The sequence below is a fragment of the Talpa europaea genome, assembly GCF_964194135.1.
Source record: "Talpa europaea genome assembly, chromosome: 1".
Classification (NCBI taxonomy): domain Eukaryota; kingdom Metazoa; phylum Chordata; class Mammalia; order Eulipotyphla; family Talpidae; genus Talpa; species Talpa europaea.
In genome coordinates this window covers 11,197,175-11,219,182 of record NC_140073.1, presented here as the reverse complement: position 1 = coordinate 11,219,182, position 22,008 = coordinate 11,197,175, and the positions used below count along the sequence as shown (strand labels likewise).

Below are 22,008 nucleotides of genomic sequence, written 5' to 3'. Positions count from 1 at the left end.
GAGCCAAATAAGACATCAGTGTAAAAAAAATAATATCAGTACAAAACACAACAAAGCAAAAATGGACAATTATAAACCAGAGACATCTTGCAGGTGAGGAGTTGGGAGAGGGATCAGAGGGAGGGACAGAGGAGCTCAGGGGACTGTGGTGATGATGCATGGGTGCCTTGGGGAAGGAAATTCTATGGGGGCTCAATCTGAGGGGGTGGGGGGAAGAAAATATTGTCTAAAAAATTTCAAAATGATAAGTGTTAAAATAAAAAATAAATTAATTTAAAAAAGAGTGTTAGCAATTGAAAGATACAAATAATTTTGTGACTACTGTGGTTTAAACAAGCATTGAAGCAATATGGCCACTTTATATGGAGGCTGGTATTCTTTTCTAAGAAAATTAAGGGAATTTAGTAAAAGTTATTGTTTGCTTCATTACCTATAAAATGTTCCAAAGTATAGTAATAGTCACTTAGTCTAAACTTATAATCTATGTTGAACAAATGGAAATATTGGTAGACAGTTTAAAAATTTGTATCTGTGAATATGAGACAGCTCATTTCACCAAATTTGTTATGCCTCATTTATAAATATTAGGTAAGCATTTGCTGACATAAAAAATAATTACTAGGAACAAAAACATTTTTCATAGTTACAAAATAATCTGGAATTAGAATGCTTAGATGTATGCTACAAATTTAAACTTATTAAATATATATATGTCATATGCAAAAGTTTAAACAAATATACTAGTATGCAAAATTATTCTTTAGAGATACTAAATAATTAAAAAATAAAGATGTAGTTATTTATATAATAGATATAAAAAGGAATAGTGTCTCCATTTAATTGGAAAATAAATATTAAGAAAAAAATAGGGCCTCCCCGCGGCGCACCGGTTGAGCGCTGGGTTGCGAAGCTGCCCACAGCCTCTGCAGCACCGGTTCGATCCCCGACTGCTCCCCGGCCACCGGAGGAGGGTCCCACATGTCGCGCACACCTCTCCTGCGCCCGCTGCTCCCCTCAGCAGTGTACTTCGGTCCTTCTGCCTGCGCTGCTCCCCGCTCTGGCTCTGGTGAATTCTCTCACCCTCCCGTGCTTCTGACTGTACCCAGTGCTTGTATAAATAAATAAATAAACAATAAATAAATAAATAAATAAATAAATCTTGAAGAAAAAAAAAAGCTTTAAAAAAGAGAAAAAAATATTGCAAAAAAATAATGTAGGAAGCAATTTTGGTAGGACTTTACATGGGTACACTCTCTTACAGAGGGTTTTTCAACATGGGATAAATGTAGGTAGACTTATGTTTAGTGATTCCATTTGTTATGGATAATCTCACTCATAGACACAAAACAATCATTGTAGTATTTCCAGGGTAGTAAAATCTAAGAAACAATTTAAATGTCATAAGAATGCAACTGAATTAATCAGGGATAGTTTTTTATGCAATAATTTTAAGAGAGAGGCAGATGTATGTGCAATGTTCTAAAATTTATTTTATGTTGAAAGTTCAGAATTATATGTTTTGGATAATTATATATATTTGATATCAAAATAATACACATCACACACATGTAAACTCTTATATAAATTAATTCCATATAGGACAGTATCAAAGTATCTTCATATTTTAATATTTATGATTTTCAGGAAGAGAAATTACATTCTTGGTATGAGTGTTAGGTAAATGACCTACCTTAAAATAATTCTTTTGTAGTATTTGAAAATATATCATAATCATGCTGCATTAAAATAAAATTTGATAAGTAGATCTTTCAATTTTAATACAGTTATCTTTATTACTTCTTTTTAATATATCTTTACATTAATTGCAGGAGATTGCCTATTATTGACACTGCCATATTACTGAAACATAACAACTTACTTTTCATTTAGTCTTAATGGGCAGTGAAATTTTTAGGGCAACATTGTGAATAGTCCATAAATTCAGTGCTCTTTACCAGATTACATAACACCACGGAACTATTAACTGGAAGTTCACCATTAAATACAGACTTAAATGTTTTCTCACTATGTTCTTTATCAAAACTCTTAGCTTACAGAAATGGCTATTCTTGCAAACAATCAAATATTTTTAGTCCCTTCCTTCCTTCCTTCCTTCCTTCCTTCCTTCCTTCCTTCCTTCCTTCCTTCCTTCCTTCCTTCCTTCCTTCCTTCCTTCCTTCCTTCTTCTATCCATTATCTATCTATCTATCTATCTATCTATCTATCTATCTATCTATCTATCTATCTATCTATCTATCTATCTCTATCTATCATCTATTAGAATAATAGACATAGGAGTGACATACATTTGAACGAAACAACAAAATAGAAGAAATTTTTATTTGTTCACTACTGAATTGAAGCATCTAGAATAAAGGAGGTACTGAATAATATAATAAATATTGGTTGAGGGAATAAAAAAATCAAAGAATTTCCTATAAATACATTCCCCTGGGGTTTTGGCATTATTCTATATTCATTTAACATTGAGAAGAGAAGCCTCCATCCTACTAGACCTCCAGGAAAATCATCACCTTTGTGGAGCATTTCTGGAACACTCAAGGCAATGTTATCACAATTTATTATCTTTCATGCCCCTACCTACCAATAGCCCTTACCTTGTAATGGTCATTTTTATCAGGAGCTTCTGTACTTGTCTTTTATTTCCATCTTCTCAGTTTAGATTATAAAGGACTTTCAGAAAAATTGTATAAACTTTCTGTTCTTTCACACCTCTTTTTTATGTATTATCTGAGCACTGGGTTATTGATCAAGTTCATTTTCTCCAGATATGAAATGTAACTATTTAAATACCCTATATAAATCTTACCAATTTTTGTAAGAATGCATGCATAGTTAGAGATGTTCAATTGACCTCTTTTCTTCGCAAGTTTATTTAGTCACCCTTTAGTCAAAGGAGAATTTTAGAAGTGCTTCCAAAATTCTCTCTAAATATCTAACCCACAGTTTATTTGAACTCAAATTGAAGTTTAGGTTCTCATCTGCATGGCTTCAGTCAGGCTAACATGGTTCCAGATTCCTCACTCTCTGAAATCCACTCTCACACAGGATTTTGACTGGGAAATGCTTCTCTTTTGCCTTCCCTGGAGGAGTATTTAACCATGAATGATGCAAAATAAAGAGTCTGGGGAAGGTCATTCCCTAAAGTGTCCCTTTTCTTCCAATTAAGAAACATGAGACAGATGTGATAAAGAAATTAACTCCAATTTATCCTATTACACTATTTAACAAATGGTGACTCAGTCTTCCAGTCAAGGATATTCATAGAGTTCATAAATGACATCCTATGACTAAAAGAAAAAAAAAATGATGGTCATCTAGTGTCCAGGTCTTGATTTCAAATATCATTGTCCAATAAAATGATCAGATCTTTTTGAAGAAATGACTAATTTTAGGTCTGGGACAGGAAATATACACAATGAACTGGACAATTTTGTACTGCTAGAAAGTAAGGAAGTTCCAGAAAACACACACATTCCATAACAATGAGGATGTGTCAAAAGAACACAAGAAACTACTAAAGGGGTTCCTGAAGTCTATAGATGGAAACAAAACTAGGTAACAAAATAAATAATATAGAATTGAAATATACCACCTGATTAAATGTCAATGAGTTATGATGATATTAATGACTAAATAAATTACTAAACAAATAGGGGGAAATAGACAAAGAATTTGCTATTATTTACTAAAATCTCTGCTCTCAAACTCTCTTTTTTAATATTTTATTTTATATAATTCTTACATCATTTTTCATTTTTGCACAATGTATGCATTTTCATTTTGGTTATATTCCCCAATACAATTGCATCCCCCCTTATTTTGACCCTAATCCTTCCTATCCCCACCCCTCCCCCACCGTAGTGTGTCTCTGGTTTATAGTTGCTTGTTGATTTTGATTTTTACTTTGTATTAATTAGTCTTTTTCCTGGTCCCTTATTTAGGTTTTCTAAATTCCTGCTATAAGTGAGACCATCTGGTATTTTTCTTTTTCTTTCTGGCTTATTTCGTTGAGCATGATCCCTTCCAGCTCCATCTATGTTGTTGCAAACTGCATGTGTTTACCTTTTTTGATTGCTGAGTAATATTCTATTGTGTATATGTACTATATCTTCTTGATACAGTCATTTTTTTGGGGGGCATTTGGGTTGTTTCCATAGCTTAGCTATTGTAACTACAATGAGATACCATCTTACACCACTGAGAATGGCACATATTAAAAAAAAAAAAAAAACTAGCAACAACAAATGTTGGCGAGGATGTGGAGAAAAAGGAATTCTCCTGCACTGCTGGTGGGAGTGCAAAATGGTCCAATCACTATGGAAAGCTGTGTGGAGATTCCTCAACCTACTAAAGATAGAGCTTCCATATGATCCAGCAATTCCACTCCTAGGTATTTACCCAAAGGACAAAGAAACATTAATTCAAATAGGCACCTGCACTCCTATGTTTATAGCAGCATGTCTTGAGAATTTCAAGAAAACTTGAATGCTCAGTGCATTGTGATGAGATAGGTAAAATTCGGGATAAGAAAAATGACATTAGTACACACTAATGAATCTGATTAAAATATGAGTCTAGTTAATAATAATGTGATGTCACTAATTAATCACAACAAATATACCTACTAATATAAGTTAATAATAGAGGAATCTCAGGTAAGGTATGTTGTTGAAATTCTTTGTATTATTTTCTCAACTTCCCTGTAAGTATAAAATTGTCCTAGAATTCATTAAAAATCAATGTCTTATTTTTATTTAACATGTTCTCATAGTTATCCATGTTTCAGTCTGTGTTAGAAACACCTTCTTTTTAAATAAATTCATGCCACTCACAGGAACATGGGTGGAGCTAGAAGGGATTATGCTCATTGAAATAAGCCAGAAGGAAAAAAAAAATACATATATATATAGGATGATTTCACTTATAAGAGAAACAGAGGGGAACAAATTAAGGGATCAGGAAAAAATAATAATAAATAAACCAAAATTAACAGGCAACTATCAATCAGAGACATTCTTCATGAAAGGAGGAGGGAGAGGGATCAAAACAGGGTAGGGAAGAGCACAAGGGACTATGGTGATGGTGAACAGGTGAATGGGTGGTAGAAATTTTACTGGGTCTACACCTGAGAGGAGAAAGCATACATTGTACAAAAATGAACAATAAAGGCCTCCCTGGTGGCGCAGTGGTTGAGCACTGGGTTGTGAAGCTGCCTGCAGCCTCTGCAGTGCCAGTTCAATCCCCGGCTGCTGGGCGAGGGTCCCACATGGCGCACAGACCTCTCCTGCCGCCCGCTGCTCCCCTCAGCAGTATACTCCGACGGTCGGCCTGTTCTGCTCTCTGCTCTGGCTCTGGTGAATTCTCTCACCCTCCCACACTTCTGACTGTACCCAGTGCTTGTATAAATAAATAAATAAATCTTTTAAAAAATGAACAATTATATAAAATATATTAATTAATTAATTAAAAACACCTTCCTCTCAAGGCTGAAAAATATTTCATTGTATGTATGGTACATTTTGTTTATCAATTTATGTGATAATGATATTTTGGGTACTTCATTTTTGGATATAATGAGCAAAGCTGCCATTATATGACAGTATCTCACTGAGTTCCTCTTTCAGTTATTTTTTGGGTATTTACCCAGACATGGATTTGCTGTATCACCTAATACATTTATTTTTAACTTTTTAAGAATGTTATACTGTTTTCCATTGTGACTGTACCATTTTACATTCTTAGGAGTGGTGCATAATTTTGATGAATGTCTCATGCATTTTTCATGTGTTTATATGCCCTTTAAAAAAATATCTATTCAAGTCTTTTGTCCATTTAATATTTGAATTGTTAAATTAAAATTAAAATTTGAATTTAAATAAATTCAAGTTGTAGGAATTGTTTTTATACTCTGGATATTATTCACATATCAAATAGACATTTGTAAGAATTTCCTCCTCCATTGTTTAACTTACTCTGTTGATGGTTCTCTTTGCTGCATACCCATTTCTAACTGTGATGTAATCCAGTTGATCTGTTTGTTTTTCTGTTGTCTGTGTTTTAGTCTTCAAAAATCATTGCCAAATCTATGCTTGAATATTTTTGCCTCTATATTTTCAAAGTATTACATACTTTTTGCTCTTTGTTTGGTCTCTGATAAATTTTTAGTTTATTTGCATATCGTATAATTTAAGGGTCCACATTCATTCCTTTGCATGTGAATAACTGATTTTTCCATAATCGTTCATTGAAAAATCTGCTATTGAGTGGTATCTACACTGTTGTTGAAATTCACTGGGTTTATTTTAGCTCTCTAGTCTACTCCATTGATCTACAAGCTCAGTGTCCAGCAAATTGCCTGGCACACAATGGATGTTCAATAAGTTTTTTATTGAATGAATGGTTGAATTAATTCTCAGAACCATATTAAATTATGTTTCTTACATATTTTCAACTCCTGAGATTTGTTACCTTTTCCCTATTCTATGAATGCTTGCTTCAACTCATGCCTATTCACTTTGTTATTTGCCTTTTTCTTTTCAATCTTTGGGAGTCATATTTGATATCTTCTAACCTACAAAGCCCTTTTTTACCCTTGACATCTTTGTTAGGTGTCCTTCAAAGTTGCTTTCATAGCACCCTGTGTTTCTACTATCTTATTAATAATAGTATGTTGTCATTTTCTTGGTGTCTCTCAATAAAACCTGAACTCTGTGAAGGGAGGATCTGGTATCTTCTTCTGTCACCACTGGAGCTTGGTCACTATCACTGTGTCTGCTATATTTCTTGGTTAAAAAAATTTTGTGGATAAATAGTGAAGTACAGAAGGAATATGTTTACACTGAAAATGTTTTGTGTGTAGATGAAGCACCATGTTTTAAAAGTTTTTGGTAATTAAATGTTAGCAAAATGTAATTATATTAACAAAGAAATACAATACAAACAGTCCACATTTATAAGATGATGAACTTTTTACTGAGAATATGGAGACTATCAAGATAAATAAATTGCTCATTCACTGAGTAACTCAGTTGTAATTTCCTTCTCATTCTTCATTTTAAACAGGAATTAAAACAAATTGTGGTTGCATCAAGAAACTTACCTAAAATTATCCTCAGAGGTCTGATTCACTTAATAATAGAAAAAATCCCCTTGTTTCCTGTACTATTTATTTACTCTATAATTTCTTAATTTATTCATTTCCTTTGTAATTTTATTAATTTTTCAATATTTTTAACTGGATAGCATAGCACCTTATACAAGCTATTGCTAACAAGCATTCTATACATATGACTATTTAAAAAATTGAAAATCCTGCCTCACGATGAAATATTAAATTTTTTTAATCATACTTTCTAGTGAGTTAGCAGGTTAAGATGATTATATGTGTTCTAAAGCCTCCAAGGAAAGTTAAAATATGGTGTAAAATTTGTTACTTATCATTCAGAGTTTAAATGATCCATTGCTTGTATAGCGTGAATCCAATAAAATACTATACTGTTAAAAGTAATATCTGCCATCAATTATGGCATATAAAGTTGAGCAGTTATAATGAAACCATTAGAATTTACAGATAATGAATTAATTATATATAATATATAAGTATGAATATAGATATTCAGTGATAGATATTGTCCCAAGCAAAATATCAGGGTTAATAAATGACTACTAGTATAATAATCTTATCTTTCTATCATCATTGAGAATTTTACAGTGTAAAATAACTGTCAGGAGTGTAATCTGAGACATCAGATTCTCGTTATTGTCTTTCAATATATCTGTTTTGATAACTTTCACTTTGTGTCAATTTTTTTTCACTTATAAAATAGGGATATTGCAGTGCCTCCTTCTTTGGATTGTTACAGAGATTACTGCTTACAAATATATGTTATTATTCCTTATTTTTTATTAGAAGAAAATCTATGGACTGTATACATAAATGAAATAAATAATACTAAGTCACCATTTGATAGTATTTCCAAATATACAGCATGTGGCATGGGTTAAGTTTCCTCATTACTTGCACTTGTTTCTGCTCCATGGAGAAACTATATTCATATATAATTTTTAATTTTTATACAACAGTCATTGCTGAGATCATCCAAAATATCTTTTGATTATGAAGTTAATTGAATCAAAGTCACAGAAAAATGTAAGGAATAGGTACATTAGATTAGATTGTATGGGTCAGTAAGGAAATACACTCTAATATGTGATACCTGTAGAGAGTCGGTCAAATAATGACTGATAAATAATGTACCAAGGCTGTCAATTCATCTTTGACTGTCTGAGGTAATTTTGATTTGCCATAACTTTCCCATGGCATTTTTCACTTCTGCATTCCTCAGTGTGTAGATGAGTGGGTTAAGAAAGGGTGTTCCAATGGTATAAAATATTTCTATCATCTTGTCAGTAGAGAAAATGACTGGAGGACGTGCATATATGAATATACAAGGCCCAAAGGATAAGATCACTACAATAACATGGGATGTGCAGGTGGAGAGAGCTTTTTTCCTCCCTTCTGCACTGTGGTTCCTCAGTGAATGCAGAATTACAATGTATGAGATCATCAGAAACATGAACCCAATTGAACAAAGAGCTCCACTGTTAGACACCAACAGCAGATTGAACACATAAGTGTCCATGCATGCAAGTTTCAGCAAGGGCTGCAGATCACAGCAATAATGATCAATCAAATTGGGTCCACAGAAAGGCAATCTCAAGGCCATAATAATCTGTGTTATAGAATGTGTAAAAGACCCTATCCAGGCAATAATAATCAGTATGATGCAGACCTGTCTCCTCATGATGGTTGGGTAATGCAAGGGCTTACAGATGGCCACATAGCGGTCGACTGCCATGAGGACAAGTACAAAGATCTCCATGGCACCAAATAAATGTAGGGCAAAGACTTGAGTCAGACATTCACTGTAAGATATAGTTTTTTTTGAAGAGAGAGCATCCACAATTAGTTTTGGGGCTATGGATGTTGAAAAGCAGAAATCATCAAAGGACAAGTAGAATAAGAAGAAGTACATGGGGCTCCCAAGTGTCCTGCTGAACTTGATGGTCACAATAATCAGCAAGTTGCCCACGACAGTTCCCACATAGAAAATAAAGAAGATTGCAAACACCATCTTCTGTCTCGTAGGATCTTGTGTCAATCCTAACAGGATGAACTCAGTGACACTGTTATTTGGCTGCATTGTTTCAGTTGATAATGAGAAAGTACAGGTTAAATATAGTTAATCTACAAAGGGAAGAAAATTGAAATGATGACTATAGTTGGAGGTCAAATAAATATGCTTAATTATGAAAATTCCATGGAGAGTCAGTTGCCTGCTATATATTTTTTAAATAAAGTAGTAATAAATTTTATCTATTTACCCAATCATTTATGGATACAATTTAAATATATAAATAAGAAAAACTAATGATCCTTCAGGTATTAATGAACATTTGATATGAGTATGTAACATCCTTCTTGTAATAAATAATTAATTATGTAAGAAGATGTTCCACTTCACTTACAGTTAAACAAATCAGATTAGCAAAGTGATCTTTATGATGAATGTATTTTAACTGATATTGCTGAAAGTTATATTGGAAATAATTAGTCCCATACATTTTTGGCAGGAATTTGATGGATACAGTCTCTTAGTGGGTGAATTCAAAATGAACACTATTACACTAACACTAGACATAGACATAGGTCTAATGAATCCATGAAGATACTCCTCATTCACAGGCACAAAAGTAATTATTGATAATAGTCTCCATGGTTTCAAAGGAAGGAAGCAACTTCAGTGCCCATTATAGGGAGCTGAATAAATCAGTCATGGGACTCTGTACCATCACTGGTGAATACAATATAAATGTAAATGTAGTGAATGGTTTCTACATTTTGTTATAAAGTGAAAGAGATCAGAATTATTTGCTTAGGATGGTAATGTTTCCATTCACATCACATACATACAATCATGTAAGTTTGTTGTATTTTAGCAAACTACCAAAAATAGCACAATATTCATTTTCTCAGGGTTGGAGAAATTGCATTTTGGTATCATAGTTAGGATGATAACTTATTTTATAAATCAGTCCTATAAGTAACATTTGAAAACATACCATAATTATGCTGCTTTAAAAATAAAACTTTAAAAACTAATCTTAGAAAGTGATTTGATTTTTACACTGTCATAAAACTGATGCATAGCAACTGACTTCTGATATACGCTGGAGGGATAATGAAATTTTTAGGACAACATTAACGTTTAGGGATTTGAGCTGGATTATGAGTCAGCTACTGAGACAGTTCAAGAGCTCAGTTCTCTTTACCATATCATGCCCATCACACTGCCATCACCTAAAGGTTTACCAGAAGACCTATAGATTTTGAACATATGCTGTTTGTGAAAATTTCAGCAAACAGAAGTGAAAATATGAAAGAAGTTGCTAAGAATTACATATTATAAAAAGATATCTTTCTATTGACACAGAGATAGTTAGACATTTATATAGCTTACATATTTATATATAATTTATTTAAATATAAGTTAAATATATTAATTTACACTATATTAATTCCCATTTATATGTATATATATAACATACAACATATACCATATAATATAATATATAACATGAATATATATAGAGAGGAATAATATATATACAAATGACACCAAATGACATAGATAAGAATGACATAAGGGACACAATTTTTATCTGCCCACTGCTTAATTTAAACAACCAGGAAAAGGTAGGTTTTAAATAATAAGTATGGGTTGAGTGAATTAAATGATAATTTCCCATAGATAAAATTCAATAGTTGTTGGCATTGTTCTATGTTCAGTTAGCACTGAGATGGGAAGCCAGGTCCTTACTACATCCACTTAAAATCATGACCGCCACAGACCCTTCCCTAAAACACTCAAACATGCTATTTATTTCACACACATTTCTACCATTTCACGAACATATGCCCTTCACACCCATCAACCACTAGAACTTACCTAGTGTTGGCCATTCCTGTTAGGAACTTCTGTGCTTGTCATTTATTTCCATCTCCTTTATTTAGATTGTATGCACTTCTAAAAAATCCTCAAACATTCTGTTGGTCAGATTTATTTTCTCCAAGTATGAAATGCAACTATGCTAACCCCAACACAATTGTATCCATTTTAGTAAGAAGTTATGAAGGTAATGATAAGTTAACCATTTTTCCCCAAAGGTAATTTGGAAAGTCTTTACTCAAATGAAATTTTCAAAGTTGCTTCTAATATTCTGTCTGAATATCTGGGACCAAGACATCTTTGATTTCATGAAGAAGTTTAGGGCTCATTGCATACCAGCAGTCAGGCTAAGATTATCCCAGATTCCTCAGACGTGTTCTGAAATCCACTCTCACACAGGATCTTGACTGGGAAATGCTTCTTTTTTGCCTTACCTTAAGGAATATTTAAACATGAATGATGGAAAATATAGGAGTCTGGGGAAGGTCATTCCCTGAAGTCACTTTCCTTCCAACTAAGGAGCATGAGCCACATTTAATAAAGAACTTAATATTTAATGTCTTATTATATTATAAAAATGGTGACTTATTATTGCAATTAGAGATGTTCATGTGAATCATAAATGACATCCTTTGACTAAAATAAAAACTGATGGTCATCTAAGCCCAGGTCTTCATTTCTAATACCATTCTCTAATATCACAGGGCTTCTTTTAAAAAAAGTCAATAATTCTAGATCAGGAAATAATCTATCAATGAATGGAGAATCTTACAGTGCTGGAAAGAAAGGAAGTACTAACACACAGACACAGTCACACGTACACACTCACTCACATACTCCAAAGTGATGAGGATATGCCCAAAAGGCACAGGAATAAATTGAAAGAACTCTTAATATCCAAAATAGAAGAAAAAAATTTAAGCAGTCATAAAAAATAATATTCACTTGAAATATAACCAGCCAGAAATTAAATGTTCATGAGTCATAATTATATAAACAATTGAATTACTAAATATACAGAGAGTAGACAAAATATTCCATATGATTTATGTGGATACACTGCCCTCAAAGTTTTCCTTTTAAGTTTGGACTGTACCTAGGGATTTCCTTTCAAATTATTCCTCTTTCTCAATTCTCTGTAATATCATCAAAACACAAGAAAAGCTATGGAAACTGTCACTATGCAATTTCAGTGTGGTTGTCAGGATCAAGCATTCCAGACAGAGAAGTAGTTTATGTCTTTACTGATTGATTCAAAGGCCTGAGGAATTCGAAGTGGTCAGGCAGCAGCCTTAACTCCTAACTCGCAGTATGATAGAATACTGTTGTGTCTCCTAGAATAAATATTTCTCCCTGGAATTAAGCTCTCTAGATAAGCAGAACATAAGTTCATGGGAATAAGAGGCAGCAATGTTGAAAATGAAACACTAAGGATAGTAGTGAGTGGTGCCACTTCCATTTCTACCCTTTGATTACAGGATCCATTAATTCTGGCTATGGCAGAAAAAGCATCTTCACATAAGTGCTGATTTAGAACACACATTGGATTCTAGAGCACTAAAGACTCTTGCCCAGCCTAGTAAGTTATTACTTCCTAGCTCATACTGTAACTCACTCTTGAAAAGGTCAGTCCACCATTTTGTTAGACCAAGTGCTTTGGGATGATGAGAAATATGGTAAGATCAATTAATTCCATAAGTATATTGGCTTATGTTTCCTCTTCATTTTTAAATTCAAATTTTATTAATTTACCACTCATTTAGAGAAATATATAACTTAGAGAGTGCAACTTCACACCTCAGTGTACATAGGCTTCACACACTCCACCAAAGGTCCAGTGGCAATAGCCTATCATATTAACCACTTTCTCTCTCTCTACCTCTCTCCTCTGGTAACCACTACATGTTTAACAGAGGCTAAGTTTATTTGTTATGTTTTGCTTGTTTGTTTTCTTTGGTAATTTATATTTCAAAACTGAGTGAAGCCTCATCCAATTGTCTTTCATGTTATGACTTATTTCACTTAGTATAATCACTTTGAGATCTACACATTTGTCCCAAAAGTCACTTTTTTATCTTTTTAAATAACTTTCCTAATAACCATTGAGGTTACACCACTGTTTGTTTGTTTGTTTGTTTTTAAATTCACTTGGCTGTTGATAGACATTTAGATTAATACCTGTCTTGGTTATTGTGAATAATGCTGCTATGAATACAGGGAAGCATATAATTTTCATGTTCTTTGGGTAAACACCTAGAGGTGTGAATGTGGAATTACATGGTATTTCCATTTTCTGTCTTCAAAAATCTCCATTCCATTTTCAACATAGATGGTATCTATTAAAATTCACAACAACAGACTGTGTAAAGATATTTGCATTCATACATCAGACAAGGAGTTATTTTGCAAAACTTAAAAAGAACTCATATAACTCAAAAACAACAATGAAAATAGAACCCAATCAAAAATATGGGCAAAAGTCCTAAATAGACACGTCTACAAAGAAGACACACAGATGGCCCATAGACACATTAAAAAAAAATGTTCATCATCAATTATAAGAGAAATGCAAATTAAACCACTATGAAACATCATCTTATCCCTGTGAAAATGTCCTATATCAAGAAGCCTGGAATAGTAAATATTGTTGAGGACACTGAGAAAAAGGAACACTCATTCACTATTGTTTAAAATGCAATCATTTTATTTGAAGTGCACTCCTTTATCAAAAAAAATGCTGTGTGGAATACTTTGATGGTGGATCAGATATTATATAAATACACAGGTGGTAGTTTTGACAGAAACATTGCAAGCAGGGAAGGAAAATCCATATCCAGAGTTAGTATCTATGTCATTGAAAACAAAATGTTACTGCTTCCATGAATAAAAAATTACAGTGTAAACTACCTGAACCAAGCTGAAATCCCCAGGGATGGTGTCTTAGGGGACACAGGGCTGCTTTCTTCTACTGGCAGATTGGGTACTCAGTGGTGGCTATCGCAATGAAGGTCTTCATGTATAGAGATCCATATTGTTAAGTGAAATAATAACCTTCATTCTACCCCCATGGCCACCTTATTTATAAGCCTATTGAGGACAAGAGTGGCAAGGAAAGAGGCTGACTTCATCCACAAAATGGGTCATCTTGTCTTCTTTATTAAAATCCATCTCTGATACTCATTTCAAAATTTATGTTGAACACCCAATTTACATTTTTTTCTGTTATATAAAAGGCATAAAGGAATCTAAGGACACCTGATATGGTGTGTTGAAAGCAGTAGCCAACCATGGGGTTTGTGTTCAGGCTTACAGGGGAATATATCATCTGTGTCCTGACGCACAATGGAAGTCAATATGCACAATGCAAAAAGGGAAAGGTTATAAAATAAAGTAAAATAAAATTTCAGAAGGCCATACATGGACTCATGAGAAACATCTGCTATGAATTAAGGACTATGCTTAACTCAAATTGTTTCCTTTGTTTCAACTCACAGAAACAAAACATAAATAAGATAAATAAAGGTAAAATGATCATGCATTTTGGCACTTTCCAATTCTAAACAACACTATAATACTAGATAATGTCCTGTAATACAAAGCATCTTATAATCAGGTGATGAAAAGATCAACATACATGAAATAGCTATGATGCAGCATGACAAATATCAGCCTTTGAGAAATTTTTCCAGGAAAGCAGAGATTAAAAAAAAATCCATGATATTTTATTAGTGCTAAAATGTTTCAGAGGATTGAATCACTTATGCTATAAGTCTCAGGAGATAAAGAAAAGAAGTAAACCCCTAGCCATCTATGCGACTGCTTTAATGTTATTGGCTTCGTTTCTCAAATTATAACTACACACATTGGCTCCTGTAAAATGCCTGGGGGATATTTTCCCTCTGGTCCTTCCTGTTCCTTTTAATTCAAGATATTCTCAACAATTCCTTCCTTAAAAGAACTTTTGGATAGAAGATACACGGGAGAGTGAGAGACTTTTCAGAACTGTATGCTGTGCATTATTAACACCATAGAAAAAAGGAAAGTAGCCAACTCGAAGGATCACTTTGACATTTTGAGAGATGTAAAATCATAAATCTTAAAGGAGTGAGCATTATGATTAGTGTACAAACAGCGAAAATAATTGGGAGTTTGAATGGTGCTTATTTTATATAAAAGTTTGATCTTCATAAATTCAAACTTTCAGATTTAAATTCTTCTGGTATAATTTTATTGGTGGTTATTTTCAAGAGAAGGCATTCAAGAAAATCTGGATGATAATTTCTAAGCTAATTCTTAAGACTTTTCTTGTAATTGGGAGAGATATTTAAGTGTAATGAAAAAGAGTACAAGCCTCAAATCATACAGAAAGTGTTTTGATAAAGATTTCTTCTTAGTGTTTGTGTGACTTTGGGTTCTAGCTTCCTTGTCTGCAAAGCAGAGATAGTAATACAATCATATATGCTTCATCAGTTATTGTGAAGATAAAATGGCTGGTACATGAAACATTAAAAGAGAGTGGATTATATTATTACTTAGTTTGTACTATCTAAACATTTTAAGTATGTCATATAATGAAGCTCATACTTCAATTTTACACATGTTCTTAATTATAGATGTGGTAGTTAAAAAGAACAGTCATCAAGTTGCCTATGATGGATTTTATACTATCCTTATTACCTCATGTCCCCCATCTCACTTCCCAATAATCTTGTTTAAATGTAATTTAGTTATTCAGATAAAACTGTATTTGACATGTCTTTATTAACACATCCTCACAAAGATTTTCCTTAAAGAATTTAAATTTTTAAAGAAGATATTTTTGGAAGAAACTAATTGAAAGGTATGTAAAAAGTTGGACTCAGGTCTCTTTATTCCAAAACCCTATTACACTTAAAAATATATGCTGTTGTGTTTGGAAGCAGTGTGTGTGTGTGTGTGTGTGTGTGTGTGAGAGAGAGAGAGAGAGACAGAGTGAGAGAAAGAGACAGAGAGAGAGAGAAGAAAGCAAGACATTCAAGTTTTTGTATTTTTTTTAAATTTGTATGTGTATGGGGATAAACAAAGAGCAGAAGTCTTTGGTTTAACAACGCAATGGGATATTTCTGTCTTAGGCTTATTTCTCAGAGGATTCTACAGGCACTGCTTTGAAGGATGCTCTTCCATTTGGTCCTGTGTTTTACTAAATGATGTCTACTTATTATAAATTGAGAAGATTGAATCAAATGTTAAGGAATGCCGAGGTTTGTATAAAGTTTAGGAAACATTTTAAATTAGATCCATTAGATAAGGAGTTACCCTGTACACATACTTCTCAATGGCAATATCAAAAAAAAAAAATCACTGCTACTAACAATCTACAGGAACCCATGATTTTGCTGTGAAAGATATTTTATTATGAGTGAAAGGTAATGGTTTCCACATAGACCAACCATGTCTTTGTGTAAGCACATTTTGTTCCTCAATAAGGCAACCAAAAACAACTAAATCTCTAAGGTGTTATAACATTTCAACAGCAACCTTCAAACTGTTTCTTTTTTTTGTCTTTTCTTTTCTTAGGAAAATGGTCAGCTTTTATACAACAAAAACCTATTTTTCTAAATCAGATGTCCAACAATATATCCACTTGTCAATTTCCTACCTGAAATTTGACCAAGACTGCTAAGGACAGTCACTAAACTATTATCAACTAATTGAGCTTTTTCTGCTACATTAGGAGCCTTAATTTTGTTTTCACAAGAACAAATGTTTATTCCATATGAAATAAGTAATGTTCAAATGTGATGGGGCATTATATATGCACTTACATAGAATAAGAAGGGAAGAGTCTTGGTTCAAGTTATCCAGGCAGAAGAGATGTAGGTTCCCATCTTTTTATAGAGAAAATCCATTGCATTTTATTTGGTCAGTAAACAATATGGCAATCATCAAGAGCGTTGAAATGGTGTTGGATCCAAATCCATATCTTAGATTGTTACTTAATATAATGGCGATTTTGGTACAATTAGTGGAATCTTCCAATTTTTTGTGTCTCCATAACGTAAAATGAATATCAGAACAGTAACTATTGGGTTGCTGTGAGTTAAATACATACAAAATATCTGGAAGATTTGCAGGTACAAAAATGTCTCATTCAATATCACCTGATAAATAATGATGGCCTTAATGTAAAATGGATATACAAGATTAAGATGTTAATAAATACCATATGACCCATATTTTTTCAATGTATCAATTGTTCCAAAACTCAAAACTTCTTTTTACTATGCCTATGTTTTCTATCATTTCAGATGAATTGAATTTCTGTACTATGCTCTGGAGTCACCTCAACCTCATGGAAAATCAGAACAATGTCACAGAATTTGTTTTCATAGGGCTGTGGGAAAATAAACAAATAGAGCTCATTTTTCTGTTTTTATTCCTGCTCTGTTACCTGGCTGTCTTGATGGGGAACTTCATCATCCTATTCACTATCACCTGCAGCCATCTAATCCAACAGCCCATGTACTACTTTCTCTGCCACCTTTCCTTCATGGACCTCTGCTACACCTCCACCGTGATCCCCAGGCTAATCCGGGACCTAGCTGCAGCAAGAAAAAACATCTCCTATAACAACTGCATGACTCAGCTCTTCACTGGCCACTTACTAGCAGCTGTAGAAATATTCATCTTAGTGTCCATGGCTTTTGACCGCTACGTGGCCATAGTTAAGCCCCTGCACTACATGGTGGTCATGAACCGGCACAGGTGTAACCTGTTGATCGTCACGGCCTGGATTGTGGGTTTTTTGCACGCTATCGCTCTCCTGCTTGTGATTCTGCATTTGCCTTTCTGTGGCCCTAATCAGATAGATCACTATGTATGTGACGTGAAGCCTCTGTTGAAATTGGTGTGCAAAGATATTCGTGTTGTTAATATCTTAATGATTGCAAATTCAGGGATCGTGGTGGTTGTGGTTTTCGTGGTGCTAGTAGTTTCTTAAATACTCATATTATATCATCTGAGGACACACTCCTCCGCAGGGCGGCGCAAAGCTCTCTCAACCTGTAGTTCTCATATAATGGTTGTGGTTTTATTCTTTGTGCCCTGTATCTATATCTATATTCTACCTCCAGGGAGTGAGAACAAGGATAAGGAAATCTCAGTGTTTTACACTGTGATTGCCCCCATGCTTAATCCTCTCATCTATACCCTGAGAAATGTGGAGATGAAAATCGCCATTCGAAAGACATGGTCTAAGACAACACATTCAGAATTTAAATAAATAGGATGCTCTTCATTTTCATTTTTTCAATCATGTGTATATATGGCACTTATCATTTGGATTATTATAGAGAGCATGTTAACCTGAGATCTAAATGACTGAGGACAATCTGTGAAAATAGATGCAAGTGACTGTCATTCAGATTCCAATCTGTACTTCAAAGGGGTCAACTACTTCCAGATTTGAATGATATATTACTATATTGACTAATAACATTTAGTTTATGAACTGTGTTCTTTCAGTTTGACCAAGCCAAAGATGATTGCTAAAGCTTTATCTTCATTTGTATTTTCTAGCTGTTGACTTGTACAAATTAACATATGTAAATAAATAGCTTCTGAATTAAATTCAAAGATATTATCTTCCATTTATTTGACTGTATGTATTGTTCTCCCATATTTAGAACCCTAATTAACTCATTAACATGAAAACATTGAGGATAAAATAAGTAATTTCAGAAAGGTTAAAACTTCAGCATACATCCTCATTGCCATTCATGGAGGGAATTAAATCTAGCAGAATCTGAGCTCATTATAATGTCTTATGTATTTGTTTTTGCAATAAGGAGGTACTACTAGCTCAAATAGTGGTTAACCCCTTGTGCTTTAAATCACATTGGCCAATCTCAGTTTATGTCTTTGTTCCCATTTGTCTAAAAAAAATTCTTTTTGTCAAAGTGCTTGCTTTTCTTATCAAAATGATCACATTATTTTCAAGTTTCCTTGATTGACTGATTTTGCCAAGAAAGGAGAGATTAAAAAAAATTCCATGATATTTTGTCAAGCTAAAGTATTTCAGAGGATTGAATCATTCTTTTGATAACCCTCAGGAGATAAAGAAAAGAATTAAACCCTGAGCCATCTATGTGACTGTTTTCATGGTGTTGACTTCATTTCTCAAATTATAAGTACACACATTAGCTCCTGTAAAATGCCTCGGGGATATTATTCCTCTGGTTCTTCCTGTATTTTTTAATTGAAGATATTCTCAACAATTCCTTCCTTAAAAGAACTTTTGGATGGACGATTCATGGGAGAGTAAGAGGCTTCCCAGACCTGTTTGCTGTGCATTAGTACAGCGATAGAACAAAAGGAAATGAACCAACTCAAAGGATCACTTTGACATTTCAAGAGATGTAAATCTTAGAACTTAAAGGAATGAGCATCATGATTTGTGTACATACAGTGAAATAATTGGGAGTTTGAATAGTGACTATCTTATATAAAATTTTGATCTTTGTAAATTCAAACTTTTAAATTTAAAGTATTCTGATATAATTTTATTGGTGGTTATCTTCACGAGAAGGCATTCAAGAAAATCTGAATAATAATTTATGAGAGATTTAGGATTTTTATTGCATTAGTGAGAGGTATTTAAGTGTGATGAAAAAGAGTACAAGCCTTCAAATCATACAGAAAGTGTTTAGATACAGATTTCTCCTTAGTGTTTGTGTGACCTTGAGTTCTAGATTCTTTGTCAGCAAAGCAGAGACAATAATACAATCATATATGCTTCATTAGTTATAGTGAAGATGAGATGTTTGGCACCTGAAACATTATAAGAGACTAGGCTGTATTATTACTTAGTTTGTGTTTTCTAAACGTTTTATTTTACTATTTCATATAATTATGCTCATACTTTTAATTTCCCAAATGTCTTTTATTAAAGATGTAGTTAAACAGAACAGTCATCAAGTTGCCTGTGATGGATTTTTGTTCTATCCATATTACCTCATGTCCTCCATCTTACTTCCCAGTAATCTTGTTTAACTGTAATTTAGTTTTTCAAATAAAACTGTAGTTGACATGTCTTTAGTAACACAGCCTCATAAAGTTTTTTCCTAAAGAATTTAAATTTTTAAAGAAGAGATCTTTTGAAGAAACTAATTTAAAGGTACGTAAATTGTGGACTCAGGATTCTTTATTCCAAAAACCTGATAAACTTAAGCATATATATGGCTGATTTTTTGTGAGTGGTGTGTATGTGTGTGTGTGTGAGAGAGAGAGAGAGAGAGAGAGAGAGAGAGAGAAGAATGCAAGCAGTCATGTATTTTATTTTTAATTTTTTACGTGTGCGTGGATTAAACAAAGACCAATAGTCTTTGATTTGAGAATGTGATGGGCTATTTCTGCCCTAGGTAGGGTTCTTTGAGAATTCTACGGGCACTGCTTTGATGGATGCTTTTCCATTTGGTCCTTTATAAATTGAGAAGATTTAATCTAATGTTAAGAAATGCTCCCAAATAATTCCATTTTAAGCAGCCTTGACTTAGTCTCTGACTTTCAAATGCCCTTTTTTCTTTGTCCCACCTCCTACTTCCTTACTTTCATTTTCTTTGTTCTGTAATGTATTATTTTGTTATTGCTATTGTTCTGTTATTGTCATTTGCATATTATCAAGTTTTGTCTCATTTCTCTACCTCTATTTCATAGCTATTGTCTAGTATTCTTTCTTTTCATTGTGTTCTTTTGCCACAGTTTCTCCATCCTTCAGTTCTTTATTTGGATTGATTGTATATTTGACTGGATTTCACTGTAAACATTATTTTTCTTCTTCTACTTCTCACTGGCATTGTTTCATTGAGTTCTTGCATATATGTTTTTATATTTGAATAAGCACATTATTCTTGGATTACACCTTATTGTTAGAGAACCATGTAGTTATTTCTCCATTGTCTTTCTGTTGTGTAGTATGTGAAGAAAACTGTCAGCATGATTATTTCCCATTGTAGGTAATTTACACTTTCTGACTGGATGTCAGTGTTTTCCTTTATCCTTGATGTTATATTTGGGACTATGATTTTATATTCAATAAAATCCAGGGTGTGTTTTCAAAAAAAATGTTGAGGCTTGTAACATTCTAAACCAAGAGTTTTATGTTTGCATTTTGATTGTCAAGTTTTTCATACAATTTTAATGAAAAGTTATTCTTAGATTCCCTTATATCTTTTAACTGATTCATCCACATCAAAAGAAAGGCTAGATTTGGATATCCTAGCATATACATAACGATGTTCTTTTCTGAGTTCTATTTTGAAACCACAACATTCATGATTTTTTCCCTTTCATGAGTAATACATATCTAATATAAATTCTTTAATCCATTACTTTGTTCAGAACATAAAATATACCAATTAACACTGAAAATTCTGAAATCTATTTTCTTTTGTAACAGTTGTTCTCCGATTATTTTGGGGGGGTAGTTTTGTCAGTTGTAAAAGTTAGAATCATACGTTTTTACACTGTGTATACTTCTCACGGATTTTATTTATTTTGCCTTGATGTAGGAATGTCAATCCATATTGTTATTCTCACTTAGCAGTTAAAGGAGACACAGGTAGAATAAGTTGCTAAGTGCTAACGTCAATAGTTTTAACAGGATCAATGAGGCTACACGGTCCTCTTCATGACCATTAGATCAGGGGTCATCCTGTACACATATTCCCTCAATGGCACAATTGAAAAAAAAAATTACTACAGCCAACAGTCTGCAGGAAACCATGATTTTGCTGTGAAAGAAACTTAATTTTGTTTTCAGTTCAAGAATAAATGTTTAGTTGCATTAGAAATATGTAATGTTCATGTGTGATTGTGGCTTTACACATAAGCCATATGTAGCATATGAAAAGAACAGTCTTGTTTCAAGTCAAATAGGCAGAGAAGAGGTAAGTTCCCAATCTTTTATAAACAGAAAATCCTGGCATTTGTTTTGTTT

General features: G+C 33.2%; 1 protein-coding gene and 1 pseudogene across 2 annotated transcripts; one reads left to right on the top strand and one right to left on the bottom strand.

Moving 5' to 3' along the window:
• Positions 1 to 8,294: 8,294 nt before the first annotated feature.
• LOC311171269 (olfactory receptor 4C11-like) lies at positions 8,295 to 9,227 on the bottom strand (the record flags this gene model as incomplete). Its single annotated transcript, XM_084233974.1, has 1 exon — positions 8,295 to 9,227. One exon carries the CDS (start codon positions 9,225 to 9,227, stop codon positions 8,295 to 8,297), a length of 933 nt encoding a protein of 310 aa, XP_084090100.1.
• Positions 9,228 to 17,364: 8,137 nt separating this feature from the next.
• Positions 17,365 to 18,294, top strand: LOC311171449 (olfactory receptor 4P4-like; annotated as a pseudogene). Its single transcript has one exon. The product of its transcript is annotated as an olfactory receptor 4P4-like (transcript).
• The last annotated feature ends 3,714 nt before the right edge of the window (positions 18,295 to 22,008 follow it).